We start from the raw sequence: 16106 nt of genomic DNA, 5'->3' as shown, positions 1-16106 counted from the left end.
AAGCAAGTTACAATTAAAAACATTAATTGCTAAGTGCAAGTGTACCTGTAGAAAAGCAAGCAACAGTAAAAATAAAATAAAAAATAGGATTAACTAAAATAGAATATTTTGCAGCAAATACAACAGTTTAAATCAGTTACCACTAACCAACAAGAGCAACAAGTCTCAAAGCAAGAGTCATTGTAATCCTTAAGGAAACTAGCATTGGGTTCAGCAAACCATTCCTACTACCAGTCTGTAGTTCTGGAGGACGGCTGGGTTAAGGGAGGGTTTTTTGAGTAGAAGGCTAACTCTGGCCTGTTTGAAGGCAGAGGGAAAAGTGCCGGAAGTAAGAGAAGAAGGACATGGAGAAGAAAAGTTATGATGGACGGAGAGATGGTTTGAAAGAGAGGGGAGGGGACTGGATCAAGGGGACAGGAGGTGGGGCGATGAGAGAGAATGAGTCAGAGATCTCTGCCCCAGACAGGGGAGAGAAAGGGTTTAGACATTTAGTTGGGTCAGTCATAGAGAGTGAGGGAGTAGGAAAGGAGGGTTCACAGAACCGACTGCTAATGTCTCCGACTTTTTCCTCAAAGAAGGAGGAGAAGTCATCTGCTGTTAGGGTGGAGGGAGGGGGTGGGGGAGGTGGGTTAAGAAAGGAGGAGAAGGTAGAGAAAAGTTGGTGGGGGTTTGAGGCGGAGTTTATTTTGTTCAGGACGTAGTGGGTTTTAGCACAAGTTATGTGAGCAGAGAAGGATTTAAGGAGGGAGTGATACTAATCAAGGTCCAGACCGTCTTTGGACTTGCGCCATTTCCTCTCAGCTGCCCGAAGGGTGGACCGTTCTTTACGAATAACATCCGTGAGCCACGGGCAGGAGGGGGAACGAGAAGAACGAGCAGGCCTGCTTGACAGGGGACAGAGAGTGTCAAGTGATGCAGTTGATGTGGATAACAGGGTGTTAGTGGCAGTGTCGGTGGGGTGGGACATTAACTCGTCAATGGGAGGGAGGGAGGGAGGATGTTACAATGGAGGAGAAATGGGAGGGGGATAGGGAGCTGAAGTTGCGGCTGAAAGTTACAAGGGGAGGATGTAGGGGTTGGAGAGACAGAGAATTGGATGATGAGGTCGGTGGTTAAATCCATATTATAGTAGAGATAAATGACTGATTAGTGAACACGCATACTTTAGGGTCGATGCTCTGATCAAGCAGACGATTTTTATCTACGTCAGAGTTTCATGTCATTAACTGTTTGGCGCTCAAGGTTACAGGTAACGCACTTGTGCACATTTCTTAAAATTGGAGTCAGATATTAACGAGTCAATTATCTCCCTGAACATCTAACCAGAATTTAATTGTGTTGCCCAAGCCGGGGACAAACACGAAGCTACTCCGGCCTTACAATTCAACAGTGTGTGTGTGTTTGTGTGTGTGGGAGGGTGTGGGTGTGTTTATGTGTGTCTGAGAGAATTGTATTGTAACTTGTGTTTGTGTCATGTCTTGTGTGTATTTGTAAATTGATTTTGTTTTTGTGTGTATGTCTGTGTGCATATGTGCGTGTGTGTGTGCAATGTGTCATGGATCAGATTTTGAGGAGAATATTTAACCATGTTTTCTCTCTTACAGTCTCTCTGTCTAATATGTGTGTGTGCGTGTGTGTGTGTGCTTGTCTGACAACTATCCCTACGCTATTTGTTTCCTTTCTGTGTGTATGTTAACTCCTGTGTGTAAACCCCTGATGTTGTGAAAGTATCTCAAACTCTAACATCACTGTTCTATCTGGATGTGCTGTGTGATGTTTAAGCTGCATGTGGCTATAAGCCCCATAAGATGTACTTTCCCCCAAAAATGTATAACACAGATTGTTGAAATGGACCAACTTGTTAAGGATATTAAAGGAGCAAAAATTGGCTTCAATGACATTTGTGCTATGATTGCTGGAGAATGGATGACAAATTCCATTTTTGACATTGTTAAAACTCCTGCTGATGCTGAGAGCACAAACATTACATACCCATTTAATGGTGGTATTTTCACTGCCTCTGAGATCGGTGGTGTGAAACTTAAACCAGGGTCAGAGCAAATTGAGAGTGCAAAAGCCATCAGGCTATTTTAAGACAGAGTGTATGTAGATAACATACTGTGATAATTTAAATACTGTTTTTTCTTTTCTTTAGGAATCGGTGTTGATGATTTGTTCATCACGATTTCTTGCTGGCAGAAGCCTCAAGATAACCATAAAGTAGAGGACCGTATTGCAGAGACGTACAAAGATGCAGCAGTTTCCATCACCATCACAACACTGACCGACACCTTGGCTGTCCCCCAGAAAGAGCTGGTGGAAGTGGCCGGGGAGAGGGAAGTCTGGGCCTCCCTGCTTAGGTTGCTGCCTCCGCGACCCGACCCCCGGACAAGCGGCAGATGACGACGATGACGCAAAAAGATGTACTTCCTGGATTTCATCCCATGCCAATGACGATTTCATCTTCAGTGTCCCCCATATTCACCTCACAGTGAAATGCTGCTGAGGATCAAAGCACAGACAGTGTTTTACCAATATGCATCAAAATAGGAATTTACATAATAGAACAGTCAATCACAGCACTTGCCCTAAATTTCAGAGATTGAAGTTTGACCATGAATTATTACAGTAAATAACCAATTCAACTGTATACTTTAGTTCCAGCAATATCTTAATCTAACCATTATTTGGAAACATATCAGATACTTTAAGGTGCCTTGTTAATGATTAACAAATTATCACAAAAAGTAATTTTTTACTCAGGACAGGAAGAAGGAAGTAAGAATTTGTTGGGGGGTTCATGAGAACAATAAACAAAGGCATGACTTCACACTTTAGGTGCCATCATAAAGTCTTATCACAGTCTTTGCTTTCTGGTCTTAAGATAAATGTTATTGATGTTTGGTGTAAGGGACCAGTCTCAGCATTTCAAGTCTCTATATCCATGCTCAGATTTGTTTAAAACAAAAGGTTTGGCATTTCCAATTTACTAACGAACAATTTGGGATTAAAATGTTTCCAGTACAAGATTTATATTGAGCACATTGTATACCCAGTGAAAAGGTATTCATAAACGTATACAACCTACGTATCTGTACTGATAACTTGATTGGAACTGTAGTGACATATGCAGCCGTCATGGAAACGTGGGTTGTGTTTGCTGATGTGTCTGTTTCACTAAGTAAGTCATAACTGATTAAGGTAGAAAGGATAGTCGACCTTATCATTTACGTAATGCAATATTTGAAACTTGCTTGATAAGTCAAGCAAAAATCTGTGTGACAACAGTATATTTTTTTATGGTATCTATTAGTTACTTATAAAATATGATCAAAGAATTAAAGGAAAAAAGTTATTCATGGTCAAAGAACAAAAAAAATTGGCTTTGCCAATGTTAGAATGTGCATTGATTGATTTGTTTAACTTCCTGAAACAGTACTTTTATTTTCTTGTTTCCTTGTACTATTTGGATTGCATTGCTCTGCATTTAATGCTTTGATGATGAGTTTCACATATTATTTGATTTCACCACTTTATACATTCTCCAATTGTATTAACTTCAACAGACCGTATTTGTTTTTTTCAGGTGTCTAAAACTATATATTATTAGTTTTCAACACCCCCTCCCACACACACACACATACACTCACACACAGACACTCACACACATACACTCACACACGTACACTCACACACAGACACTCACACACAGACACTCACACACAGACACTCACACACAGACACTCACACACATACACTCACACACATACACACACACATACACACACACACAGACACTCACACACAGACACAAACACACTCTGGAGTGGAATGACTGTGAATGATTATGGACTGTGCATCTGTTAAGGCAATAATGAAGGCAAAATTGTTATGGGATTTTTCCATCCTGTTAAAGAGTATCTTTACTTTCTTTTTTCTTTATGTTCTTTGTTGATGTGATGGCCAAAGCAATCAAACCTATTGCATATCATCTACTGAGTTTGATGTGATCTGACCAGTCCTGATGCAATGAAATATGTACTGTATACAGTACAGTATATAAATTATGTTACACAAGTGAAATTATGATGTAGAACAGACAATTTGGTTGTTTCTTAATTGTATACTAAATTGTCGTAGATTGTACCATATTCCAATTTAAATGAAATCCTTAGTTGGTTTACTGTAATAGTAAAGAAGAGTGTTTCAAAATCCTGTATTTGCACACTATCTAACCAGGATTATAGACAAATGAATCACTAATGATGACATAAACATCATAAGCCTTAAGTAAATACTAAAGAAAAACAGTGAAAAACGTTTTTAAATGCATATTTGTATTATTATATCATTATAAAACTTGATTAAATAAACTGTCAACATGTTTTCAGAAGTGCAATATGCAAAAGTTATAATCATTGTCATAATTATGTAATGAGTAAATTAACATATTTCTTAAAAAACACAATTTAACAAGTTTCAAAATGTTAACATCCTTTTCTTTTGGAAATCATATAGACAAATATAATAAATGCACTATTACATAGTAAGTGGGAAGGTCTATAAAAGTGAACTATTGCACAAGGAGTTACATCTTTCCTGTAATTGTAAGACAGAGAGGAGATCCACATACTGTTCTGCATAATGTGTGGTTCTCAAACAGTAGGAGATCTAAGTGTTGCACTGATAATCTACATTAGTAGCAGTCAGGATCACATGCATAATTTACCCTTTCACCGGTAGTATGAGTTGAAACATTTAAATTATGATTGGATTTTCTAAAACTCATCTGATTTGCATACATGTTAACTGGTGAGTTGGATGCGTCAGACTGATCATTGTCCTTATTTTCAGCACTGATTTGAATACTACATTTTCCAAAGAAGGTTAGAAACACTGGTATAAAAGTCACACCATGTAAAGCCCCAAACAAAATGACCAGAAACATTATCTTAAAGAAGGTTCTGAAGATGTAGCTCTCAGATGCAGACAGAACTACTACTCCTAAAATAGTAGACAGAGACCCCTGAATGATAGGATACCCCAAGTTAAAAACAGCCTCTATTAATTTGTCATCAGCTGTGGGCTGTTTGCTTGTGACAAAGGCATAAGAAATGTGAGCAGAGAAGTCCACTGAGAACCCAATGCAGATGACAAGATTGATCATGGAGACAGAGTCTAGGTTAACATCCCATAAAGCCATGAAACCAGCAACTCCAACTATGACTGAGGCAATGGCAAAGGTCACCCATAGGGAACATATGGGACTGGGAATTAGCAGAAGAGAGATGACCAGCATAGCAACAGTGGCCACAACAATGTTTTGGATGGTGTTACTAACAATGACTGCATATTGATCAAAGAAAATGAAAGCAGGGTGGAAGACAACCAAGGCCTCAGGACAGGCTTCAGCTGTCTTTCTGAACTCATTCAGCATGTCCTTTTCATCAATAGCTGTCCGAATATCAACTGTCTGGACAAACATTCTGGAGGCATAAATATGTCCTTCAGTCACTGAAAAGTTCACATCCTGTCTAAAATCTTGTGTGGCAGGTGAAAGATTGAAAAAATTTGGTAAATTATCAATGAAGATTTTTTTGTCAGAAAGATTCAAACTTGCTGTATGTCCATATGTCAGATATTTATTTAGCCAAGATATAGTCATACTTTTGGCGACCAATGGGCGATTATCAATGATTAGATCCTCAAATTTTTGAAGACAAGCATCAAGTTTGTCCCGGGAATTAGCATCCCAGTATCGGAAGTGTGTGTCTGTCACAACAACCATCACATTTGGGCCGAATTCTGAGAAGTACTGGTCCTCGTCATCATAATAGCTACCCACATATGAGTCATCAGTTGCTAACTGTTTCAGATCGATGCCCTCTTTCATTTGGAAGCAGCCATAAATGCTTGCAGCCAAATATCCAGCATAGAGGAGCATTACAAACCCCTTGGTCAACTTCTTTGTCAGAAATGGCCCATAATAGTTCTTGAAAAAGTTGTTGATTGGCATTGGTTCTTCCTTCCCTGTGTTTTCATCATAGTAGCCCCCTTCACTACATGTGTTGTACTTGGCAGAGCTGGGTTCTGGTACCTTCCTGCAGGTCAGCCAGTGTCTGTTGCTTTTCTCTCTGCATCCGTTCAGTGCTAAGAACGCACCAAAGAAAGTGATGTTGTACAAGTAACAGAATACAACTGCAGTGCCAGTATACATACAGAAAGACTGCACAGAAGCAAAGGGAGTTAAGAGACCAATATAGAAAGCCAAGGCGTCGGTCAGTGTTGTGATGGTGATGGAAACTGCAGCTTCTTTGTACGTCTCAGCCATACGGTCCTCTACTCTGTGGTTAACTTGAGACTTCTGCCAGCAAGAAATCATGATGAACATATCATCAACACCGATTCCTAAAGAAAAGAAAATACAGTATTCGAATTATCACAGTATGTAATATACATACATCGTCTTTTAAGATCGTTGCATTGTAACAGAGCACAGGATCCCTCTTAACTCGTTTTGTGTGTCACAATGTTAGTCTGTAAACTTACCCAGAATCAAAAATGGAGCACTTGCCACAGTGGTAGCGAAGGGCATCCCACAGTAGAGCAACAACCCAAAACTGGACACCACTGCCAAGCCTGCTGAGAGGACACCGAAGGTGGCTACCCACACCTTATTCCTCACACAGTCCAACCTAGAAACAACACACTTCTCTTTAGCTAAGAGTTCATCCATCAAACAGAGCAGATAACAGCTCTTTAAAACTGCTTCAAGCTTTTAACGTGATTTTTTGTTTACCATTGTTTTTTCAATAATATTGTCATTAGAAAGATAAGTAAGAGTTATTACATAGTTTATGCAAGGTAGAATGAAGACAAGACATACCTCATACATGACATGATAGAGAAAGTAATGGCGATGGTATACGTCACTGAAAACAAAGGGATGATGGAGTCTGTGCTCCTTTCAAATTCCTCTTCCCTTGATAGTGAAGTGAAATAAGAAACTGACATCTGCAATTGTCAAAGAGAGATAAGACATTAGTGGTACATCCCACACACACTTTTTTTTTAAAACAACTTCTCAGAACAAATTTGGAAAAGATTTCCTTCGCCAACATTTAATTGATCTGATCAGCAATAATCCAAGTCTATTTGAAAGAATCAAATATGTTTAAAGTTTTTATAAAAAACGGCTAAATAACAGATTTTCTATTGTACGTTATGAGTTATAGCAGCGCTGTTTTATTTGAATGTACTAGTACTAAATGTGTACAATTTTAAAAGTTATTACCTCGTTGTCTTCAATCTTTGAAATGTTGTTGATGAACTCTGTCAGCCACATTGTATTTAAAGTCTGGTTCACATCATTTAAGAAATAAAATAACTTGATAGCTTTTGCACTTTCAATTTGCTCTGATCCTGGTTTAAGTTTCACACCACCAATCTCAGAGGCAGTGAAAATACCACCATTAAATGGGTATGTAATGTTTGTGCTCTCAGCATCAGCAGGAGTTTTAATGATGTCAAAAATTGAATTTGTCATACATTCTCCAGCAATCTTGGCACAAATGTCCTTGAAGCCAATTGTTGCTACTTTAATATCCCTAACAAGTTGGTCCGTTTCAACAATCTTTGCAAAAACGTCTTTTGACAGCACATTTACCGTGTTACTCAAAATCAGAGAGGCAAAAGTCCCTTCAGTATACAGTCTCAAGCGAGAAAATTCGCTGTCATTGTTTGGGAAATTAGTTTTGACAATGAGCCTCTCGTCTTTAGCAGGTCCATTCACGGGTGTAAACTGCTCTTCAATGCCTTTTGCCTCTCTGTCTTTGAGGAAGTAGAATCCTCCTCCGAGACCGGCTGAGACGAACAGAGGAATAATAAAAAACCACCAGTGATGCCTTCCAACAAAGTTGCCCAGTTTTCCAAAACCCTCTGATAAGGGCTTTTCAATGCAGTTTGTATTGCACCCAGTCATTTTTGAAAACATATACAATCTAATAAACACGATCTCAACTTGAAGTTCAGGAGGAGAAAACGTGCTTCCTTTGACTTTCACCCAGCTGACAAGATATTTGTACAGTCTGCTATAACTATGGAAACATTTACTTCCTTCAAATAGTTGACCAAGTAATGACACATGGGCGTTTATGGCTGCATCAGATAAATTAACCATTAACTGGTTGTTTCCACAGAAGGGAGGAATTACTCACAATTTGTCTGGAGCGAAACCAGACACATTTACAATAACATGGAAGAATGACTCTGCTATACATTTTGGGGGGACAGTCTGTCTACGCATAGACCCTCAGATCTGATTGTAATTCTGTCAAAATAACAGCACCCATCTTTATTTAGAATTGAAGCATATCCTCCATTTGTTTGTGATTTGTGCTTTAAGGGATCTATTCTAGATCATGCTAGAAGTACATACAATTTGGCCAACACACATTAACCTATTAATTTAAACATTTTATTGACTACAACAGATATGTTAATTAGAACACACATTTTATAATGATTTTTTATTTAACAAATGGTAAATATGCAAAATGACAACCCCTCAAATGTTCATTAATGTCAATATAATGGCTAACATTACAATTTAATTTGCAAGTATGTGTAACTGTTTAAAGAATATTTGACAAAAATACATTTTTGTACTTCCTGTGTAATTTGACCGTGCCTAGGTTTTGACTATCTTCAACCACATCTTTTTAGAATAAAAAAAATATTGTATATATATATATATATATATATATATATATAATATATAATGAACAGCATTTGTTGATAGGGCCCCTGTCAGTCAGGGGGCCTTAGAATCGTCCTAACATCCCCCCCCCCCCCCCCCTATACGGCGCCCCTGCTTTGAGGGTTTTAGCCCCTACTGGGCCCAGGAAGGGGACAGTAGCTTAGCAACATGTTTAGATTCGGTAGTTTCCCTTGAGGAAGCAAAAACCAATAAGAGAGCGTGCTATATGGACAACAGTGTGTTAATGCGCAAATGGAAAGCGCGTGCCATAGACGGTGAGTGGAGCATTATGTGGTGCCTCCCACTTTGTATAGACAGCAAGTCCTGTCTGTGGCTCATGATCCGGCACGGTCTGACTTCTGCATAACCTGTCTTGTGTGTCATATTATGGGTAAACCCAACTAAACCACTCCCCGCGCTCCTCTTCGTCCCATTCCATTAGTGAGGGACCCGTTTGACAGGGTCATTGTTGATTGTGTGAGCCCGTTACCCAAAACAAAATCAGGAAACCATGTTTTTTTAATGTGCTGTGCTACTCGCTACCCTGAAGAAGTTCCATTACGGAATATTACCGCAAAAACTGTGACCAAAGCGCTCATCAAATTCTTTACAACGTTTGGTCTACCAAAGGAAATTCAAACTGATCAGGGAAGCAACTTCATGTCCAAGCTGCTGACACGATGCAGTAGAAGCCGCGAGTTTAAGGAAGGAAATCAGGTGTTAGTGTTACTGGTCCACACATGGTGCAGAGAAAGGTTAATGACACTTATTACATTGTGAAAACTCCGGAACGGAGGCACTCGGTTGTGTCATGTGAAGATGTTAAAAGAGTATCACATGCGTAAACCACATCTCCCCAGTACCCAAGACCCGATTGTCGTGGCCACTGTGGTGCTGCACTCGGACGCCTCCCTGGAAGACAATCAGGAGGATAGGTTGGAGCCAGATACTGCTAATGTGCAGGGTGAACGGTTGAATAATTCGGTTTGTCTGAAAGTCTTACCGTCCATAATGCCACATTATAGACGGTAAAGCGCTAAACTACACAAACTAGTAACCTTTATCCATACCTTTCCTGAAATCTTTAAGGATGTTCTGAGCCGTACCAGTGTGCTGGAGCACGGCGTGGATGTAAGCCAATCAACATAGTCAAAACCCGTAAACGGGAGCTGATGAGAAAAGAGACAAATTTGTTGGAGAATGACATGGCAGAACCCAGTAGCAGCCCATGGAGTTCTCCATGGGGGGGGGGGGGAGGGAGGGAGTTGGCTGCTTTCTGGTAAGCATTGTTTTGTGTATGGGTAAGGCCCACTACTGTGTTTAGGCCTGTGTTAAGGCCAGTGTTTTGAATTCCCCTGTGTGATAACCGTTAACCTTGTGTCTTGTTTCTTATGTCTTGTGTTTGGGTTTTGGGCTGCTTTGTTTGTAGTGTTTTGGTAGTGTTATTGTCGTCCATAAAATATTTTTTGTTCTTTGGTCCAGGGACTGGGGATTAGTTTAGAGCAGCCCCGGGGTATCACCCGTAGGGATTATTTTCTGTCTAAATACACTAGACCTGGGCAGACCAGTCCTGTACTTTAGGTTAGGGAACATCATTCGTGTTAGTTTTGCTTCGTGTTTAGCTTTTGGGAAGTAGCATAGGTTAGGGGTGGGAACTTTGTGTTGATTTCTTTTTTTTGGTCCTGTCCAGCCCTTCCCTTGTCCCTACTTATTATCATTCTTATATACTGAACCTTGGTGGCAAATAAAAGCCCTAGTTAATTCAACGGTAAAAACTGTCTCTATCTTTGCTTGCACTCATCACTCCATGCCCTTTCACCAGTCTCTGAGGGTCTTAGAGCGGTGGCGGAGGTCAGGTTCCCTTTGTTATAGGCATAGACTTATAACTCCAACTATTAGAAAGTTGTCAATATGAGGAATTACATCTCATTGATGCTGAGTTAGACAATGTTTAAAGTCCTAAAGTTTCTCTTTTAATGTAAAACAAATAATCAAATCATATAAGAAATTGATAGAAAATATGAAATTGTATTTGACCATTTGAACAGACCTGAATACATCCATCTAAAAATATCATATCAAACTATGAATATATATAGCTTTCCAAACTGCATATTTGAGGACAAAGAAGCAAGAAATCCATAGTTTTCTTTTTTACATTTAATTGAGTAAATAGATAAGAATGGATAATAAACATGAAAAGTATACAGTACATGAAGCTTTTACATAATGATTTATTAAAAAAGTGTAGTACACTTATAAACCAAAGTAGAGTTTAGTTAAATAATGAGTTCAAGTTTAAACTCTTGCGTTCAATGGTTTAAAATATTGGCTCTAATACAAAGACAGATAACAGTTTTATCTTTTAAATCCAAAACCCGGCAGGGATTCTGCAAATACCTTGAAATGTGTGTTAGTCATGATCAGTTGTACATGCTACATAATCTATCCCATGACTTATACAGTTACCGGAATTTACATTTTAAATGTTTATTTTATTTGTCTTATTGAACTGTTTTCCTCTTCAGTTTCTCCATCAGTTTCAGATGCGTTTTTCACTTTTTCATGAGTAGTATACTTTGAAACATTTAAATTAGGACTGGATCTACTCTGATTTGCATACATGTTAACTGGTGGGTTAGATGTGTCAGAATGATCATTGTCCTTTTCTTCATCACTGATTTGAACACTACATTTTCCAAAGAAGCTTAGAAACACTGGTATAAAAGTCACACCATGTAAAGCCCCAAACAAAATGACCAGAAACATTATTTTGAAGAAGGTTCTGAAGATGTAGCTCTCAGATGCAGACAGAACTACTACTCCTAAAATAGTAGACAGAGCCCCCTGAATGATAGGATACCCCAAATTAAAAACAGCCTCAATTAATTTCTTGTCAGCTGTGGGCTGTTTGCTTGTGACAAAGGCATAAGAAATGTGAGCAGAGAAGTCCACTGAGAACCCAATGCAGATGACAAGATTGATCATGGAGACAGAGTCTAGGTTAACATCCCATAAAGCCATGAAACCAGCAACTCCAACTATGACTGAGGCAATGGCAAAGGTCACCCATAGGGAACATATGGGACTGGGAATTAGCAGAAGAGAGATGACCAGCATAGCAACAGTGGCCACAACAATGTTTTGGATGGTGTTACTAACAATGACTGCATATTGATCAAAGAAAATGAAAGCAGGGTGGTAGACAACCAAGGCCTCAGGACAGGCTTTAGCTGTCTTTCTGAACTCATTCAGCATGTCCTTTTCATCAATGGCTGTCAGAATATCAACTGTCTGGACAAACATTCTGGAGGCATAAATATGCCCTTCAGTCACTGAAAAGTTCACATCCTGTCTAAAATCTTGTGTGGCAGGTGAAAGATTGAAAAAATTTGGTAAATTATCAATGAAGATGTTTTTGTCAGTAAGATTCAAACTTATTGCATTTCCATATGTCAGATATTGATTTAGCCAAGATATAGTCATATTTGTGGCGACCAATGGTCGATTATCAATGGTTAGATCGTCAAACTTGTGAAGACAATCATCAAGCCTGTTCCGGGAATTACCGTCCCAGTATTGGAAGTTTGGGTCTGTAACAACAACCATCACATTCGGGCCGAATTCTAAGAAGTACTTTTCCTCGTCATCATAATAGCTACCCACATATGAGCCATCAGTTGCTAACTGTTTCAGATCGATGCCCTCTTTCATTTGGAAGCAGCCATAAATGCCTGCAGCCAAATATCCAGCATAGAGGAGCATTACAAACCCCTTGGTCAACTTCTTTGTCAGAAATGGCCCATAATAGTTCTTGAAAAAGTTGTTGATTGGCATTGGTTCTTCCTTCCCTGTGTCTTTATCATAGTAGCCCCCTTCACTACATGTGTTGTACTTGGCAGAGCTGGGTTCTGGTACCTTCCTGCAGGTCAGCCAGTGTCTGTTGCTTTTCTCTCTGCGTCCATTCAGTGCTAAGAACGCACCAAAGAAAGTGATGTTGTACAAGTAACAGAATACAACTGCAGTGCCAGTATACATACAGAAAGACTGCACAGAAGCAAAGGGAGTTAAGAGACCAATATAGAAAGCCAAGGCGTCGGTCAGTGTTGTGATGGTGATGGAAACTGCTGCATCTTTGTATGTCTCAGCCATACGGTCCTCTACTTTGTCGTTAACTTGAGACTTCTGCCAGCAAGAAATCATGATGAACATATCATCAACACCAATTCCTATAGAAAAGAAAATACAGTATGCAAATTATTACAGCATGTAATCTACATACACCCTGTCTTTGAAGATTGTTGCATTATAACAGAGCACAGGATCTCTCTTAACTCGTTTGGTGTGTCACAAGTGCTGTCTGTAAACTTACCCAGAATCAAAAACGGAGCCGTTGCCACAGTCGTAGCAAAGGGCATCCCACAGTAGAGCAAAAATCCAAAACTGGACACCACTGCCAAGCCTGCTGAGAGGACACCGAAGGTGGCTACCCACACCTTATTCCTCACACAGTCCAACCTATAAACAACACACTTCTCTTTAGCTAAGAGCAGGGGCGTCGTTAGACCCTTTTTACTGGGGCACGTGCCCCAGTATAAATCTGCTGTGCCCTTGCAAAATCTAAAGCTTGAGTTTTTACAATTTACTTTATTAGTCAGTGCATTCATTTACATTGATAATCCCGGAAAAAATAAACGCAATATCCTAATCAACGCTTGTAAAATCAAAGCAGTTTCACAAACCGAGGCACACAGAATTTCATGTTAGAGCTCTTCTGAGCCCTGTGGCTATTTGGCAAAATAGCCACAGCAGCACGCACAGAGTCCAGGGGCCTCATGTATAAACGTTGCGTATGCTCAAAAAGCTAGCGTACGCTGGTTTTCATGCACACAGTGTGATGTATAAAAATGTACTTGAGGTGACAATGGCCACATCACAGAAACTTTGGAGCAGACGTGAGAATGTGCGGGCCGCCAGTAAAGTCTTCTCTGGCTCTGTAACGTGGCAAATTGTAATTGAAATGTGCCTAAACTCACCAAATATTACAAAATAAAGTTTCCACTACAGTTACTGTCATACGTCTATGACGTTGACTATTCAAAAAACATACAAATAAAAGTTTAATCATTAATGTGGACGATCGCATCAAAATGCCGAAACCCAAACGGGAAATGCTTTATATCGCTTAATCCGTCACCACTTAATAACTTATTTTAAACTTGAGGGTGTCAAATGAACAACAAAATCACTCAAGAAATATCACGCTAAGCTATAGCTGCCATGCTGTTACGATGGGCCACCACTCGTTTTTTTTATTTCGAGTTTTACATCAGACCATTTATTCTTAATTTCTGCCATGGTCCGGTTCTCCGAACCCACATTATTTACGGCCCTATAATAATAATTGTATTTGTAATACACTTTATATTTAGCTAAATCTCAAAGTGCTAACGGTAAAAAATAAGATGGGGGTAAATAGTGAGTTTTCCACTCCTCCGACTTTTTGTTACTAATACCAGATGACAGGCCGCCAAACAGGACACATTTTCTCGCCTCCACCTCTGTTGCTCGAACCTCGATCATACACTCGATCATGCACCTCAGGAGTGCATTTATAGGTCGTCTGCATATACATTTATAGGAGGAGGCAAGGCGGGGTCAGTGGCTCGTTCACGTGCGTAGGTACTTTACAGGGTTTGGCTGTACGCCATCTTCTGGTATGAAAGCTGCACAATCTTTTATACATGAGGCCCCAGGTGTCGGACTTGGCACACAAGTCAGAATTGAGGTAGGCTAAGAAAACATTAAAAAAAGAAAGTTTCTAAATGATGGACTTACCAATTATTTTATTTTGACTAAAACATAAAAACAATATTACATGTAGCTAAAAAAAAAAACGGTATTTGCGCTCAAATGAATGTGAAAAAAGATCGCACTCGCATTAACTATTGATGTCCCAGCCAAAGCTGATATCAAACTTGCGTCCATGAACTGTTGTATAGTGGGTTAAGCAAGGTGAGTTTCTATAGCCGAGTAGTGCATTGTGCGCAGCACACTTGGAAAAAAAAGGGATATGAATATGGGCCTGTGCTCCAGTAGAGCTTTATGTCTAACAACGCCCCTGCCTAAGAGTTCATCCATTAATCAATACTGTAAATAGTAAGTACAGCAGATAACAGCTCTTTAAAACGGCTTCAAGCTGTTGAATCTTCTATAATATTTGCATTATATAGATTAGTAAGAGTGATTATAAAGTTGATGTGAGGTAGAATGAAGACATACCTCATACATGACATGATAGAGAAGGTAATGGCGATGGTATACGTCACTGAGAACAAGGGGATGATGGAGTCTGTGCTCTTCTCAAATTCCTCTTCCCTTGATAGTGAAGTGAAAAAAGAAACTGACATCTAAAAGTCAAAGAGAGATAAGACATTACTGGAACATCCCACACAGTTTTTTAAAACAACTTCTTAGAACAAATTGGCAATATTCCTAGTCTATTTGAAAGAAACAAATATTATATGTTCAGAGCTCATATGAAAAACAGATTTTCTAATGTACGTTACTATTGCAGCGCTGTTTTATTTGAATGTACTGGTACTAAATGTGTACAATCTTAAAAGTTCTTACCTCGTTATCTTCAATCTTTGAAATGTTGTTGATGAACTCTGTCAGCCACATTGTATTTACAGTCTTGTTCACATTATTTAAGAAATAAAATAGCCTGATAGCTTTTGCACTCTCAATTAGCTCTGACCCTGGTTTAAGTTTCACACCACCAATCTCAGAGGCAGTGAAAATACCACCATTAAATGGGTATGTAATGTTTGTGCTCTCAGCATCAGCAGGAGTTTTAACAATGTCAAATATTGAATTTGTCATACATTCTCCAGCAATCTTAGCACAAATGTCATTGAAGACCATTGTTGCTACTTCAATATCCCTAACAAGTTGGTCCATTTCAACAATCTTTGCAAAAACGTTTTTTGACAGCACATTTACCGTGTCACTCAAAATCAGAGAGGCAAAAGTCCCTTCAGTATATAGTCTCAAGCGAGAGAATTCGCTGTCATTGTTTGGGAAGTTAGTTTCGACAATAAGCCTCACATCTTTAGCAGGTCCATTCACGGGTGTAAACTGCTCTTCAATGCCTTTTGCCTCTCTGGCTTTGAGGAAGTAGAATCCTCCTCCGAGACCGGCTGAGACCAACAGAGGAATAACAAAAAACCACCAGTGATGCCTTCCAACAAAGTTGCCCAGTTTTCCAAAACCCTCTGATAAGGGCTTTTCGATGCAGTTTGTCTTGCATCCAGGCATTTTCTTGCTCAAGTAACTTCTCTATAAG

General features: G+C 39.4%; 2 protein-coding genes across 2 annotated transcripts; both read right to left on the bottom strand.

Moving 5' to 3' along the window:
• Nucleotides 1-4497: 4497 nt before the first annotated feature.
• On the bottom strand, nucleotides 4498-7981 carry LOC146275096 (patched domain-containing protein 3-like). The gene is made up of 4 exons (XM_084703588.1): nucleotides 7295-7981; nucleotides 6887-7014; nucleotides 6550-6695; nucleotides 4498-6408 (listed from the first exon to the last, which is right to left on the bottom strand). Exons 1-4 carry the CDS (start codon nucleotides 7979-7981, stop codon nucleotides 4697-4699), a joined length of 2673 nt encoding a protein of 890 aa, XP_084559714.1. The 3' UTR covers nucleotides 4498-4696.
• A 3117-nt stretch (nucleotides 7982-11098) lies between these two features.
• Nucleotides 11099-16078, bottom strand: LOC146275095 (patched domain-containing protein 3-like). Its single transcript, XM_084703608.1, has 4 exons — nucleotides 15392-16078; nucleotides 15041-15168; nucleotides 13131-13276; nucleotides 11099-12987 (listed from the first exon to the last, which is right to left on the bottom strand). The coding sequence occupies exons 1-4, from the start codon at nucleotides 16076-16078 to the stop codon at nucleotides 11249-11251; spliced, it is 2700 nt and encodes an 899-aa protein (XP_084559734.1). The 3' UTR covers nucleotides 11099-11248.
• Nucleotides 16079-16106: the final 28 nt, after the last annotated feature.

Source organism: Hypomesus nipponensis, chromosome 8, assembly GCF_054491055.1.
Source record: "Hypomesus nipponensis isolate SF chromosome 8, ASM5449105v1, whole genome shotgun sequence".
NCBI lineage: Eukaryota > Metazoa > Chordata > Actinopteri > Osmeriformes > Osmeridae > Hypomesus > Hypomesus nipponensis.
This window is presented reverse-complemented; position numbering and strand designations above follow the sequence as displayed.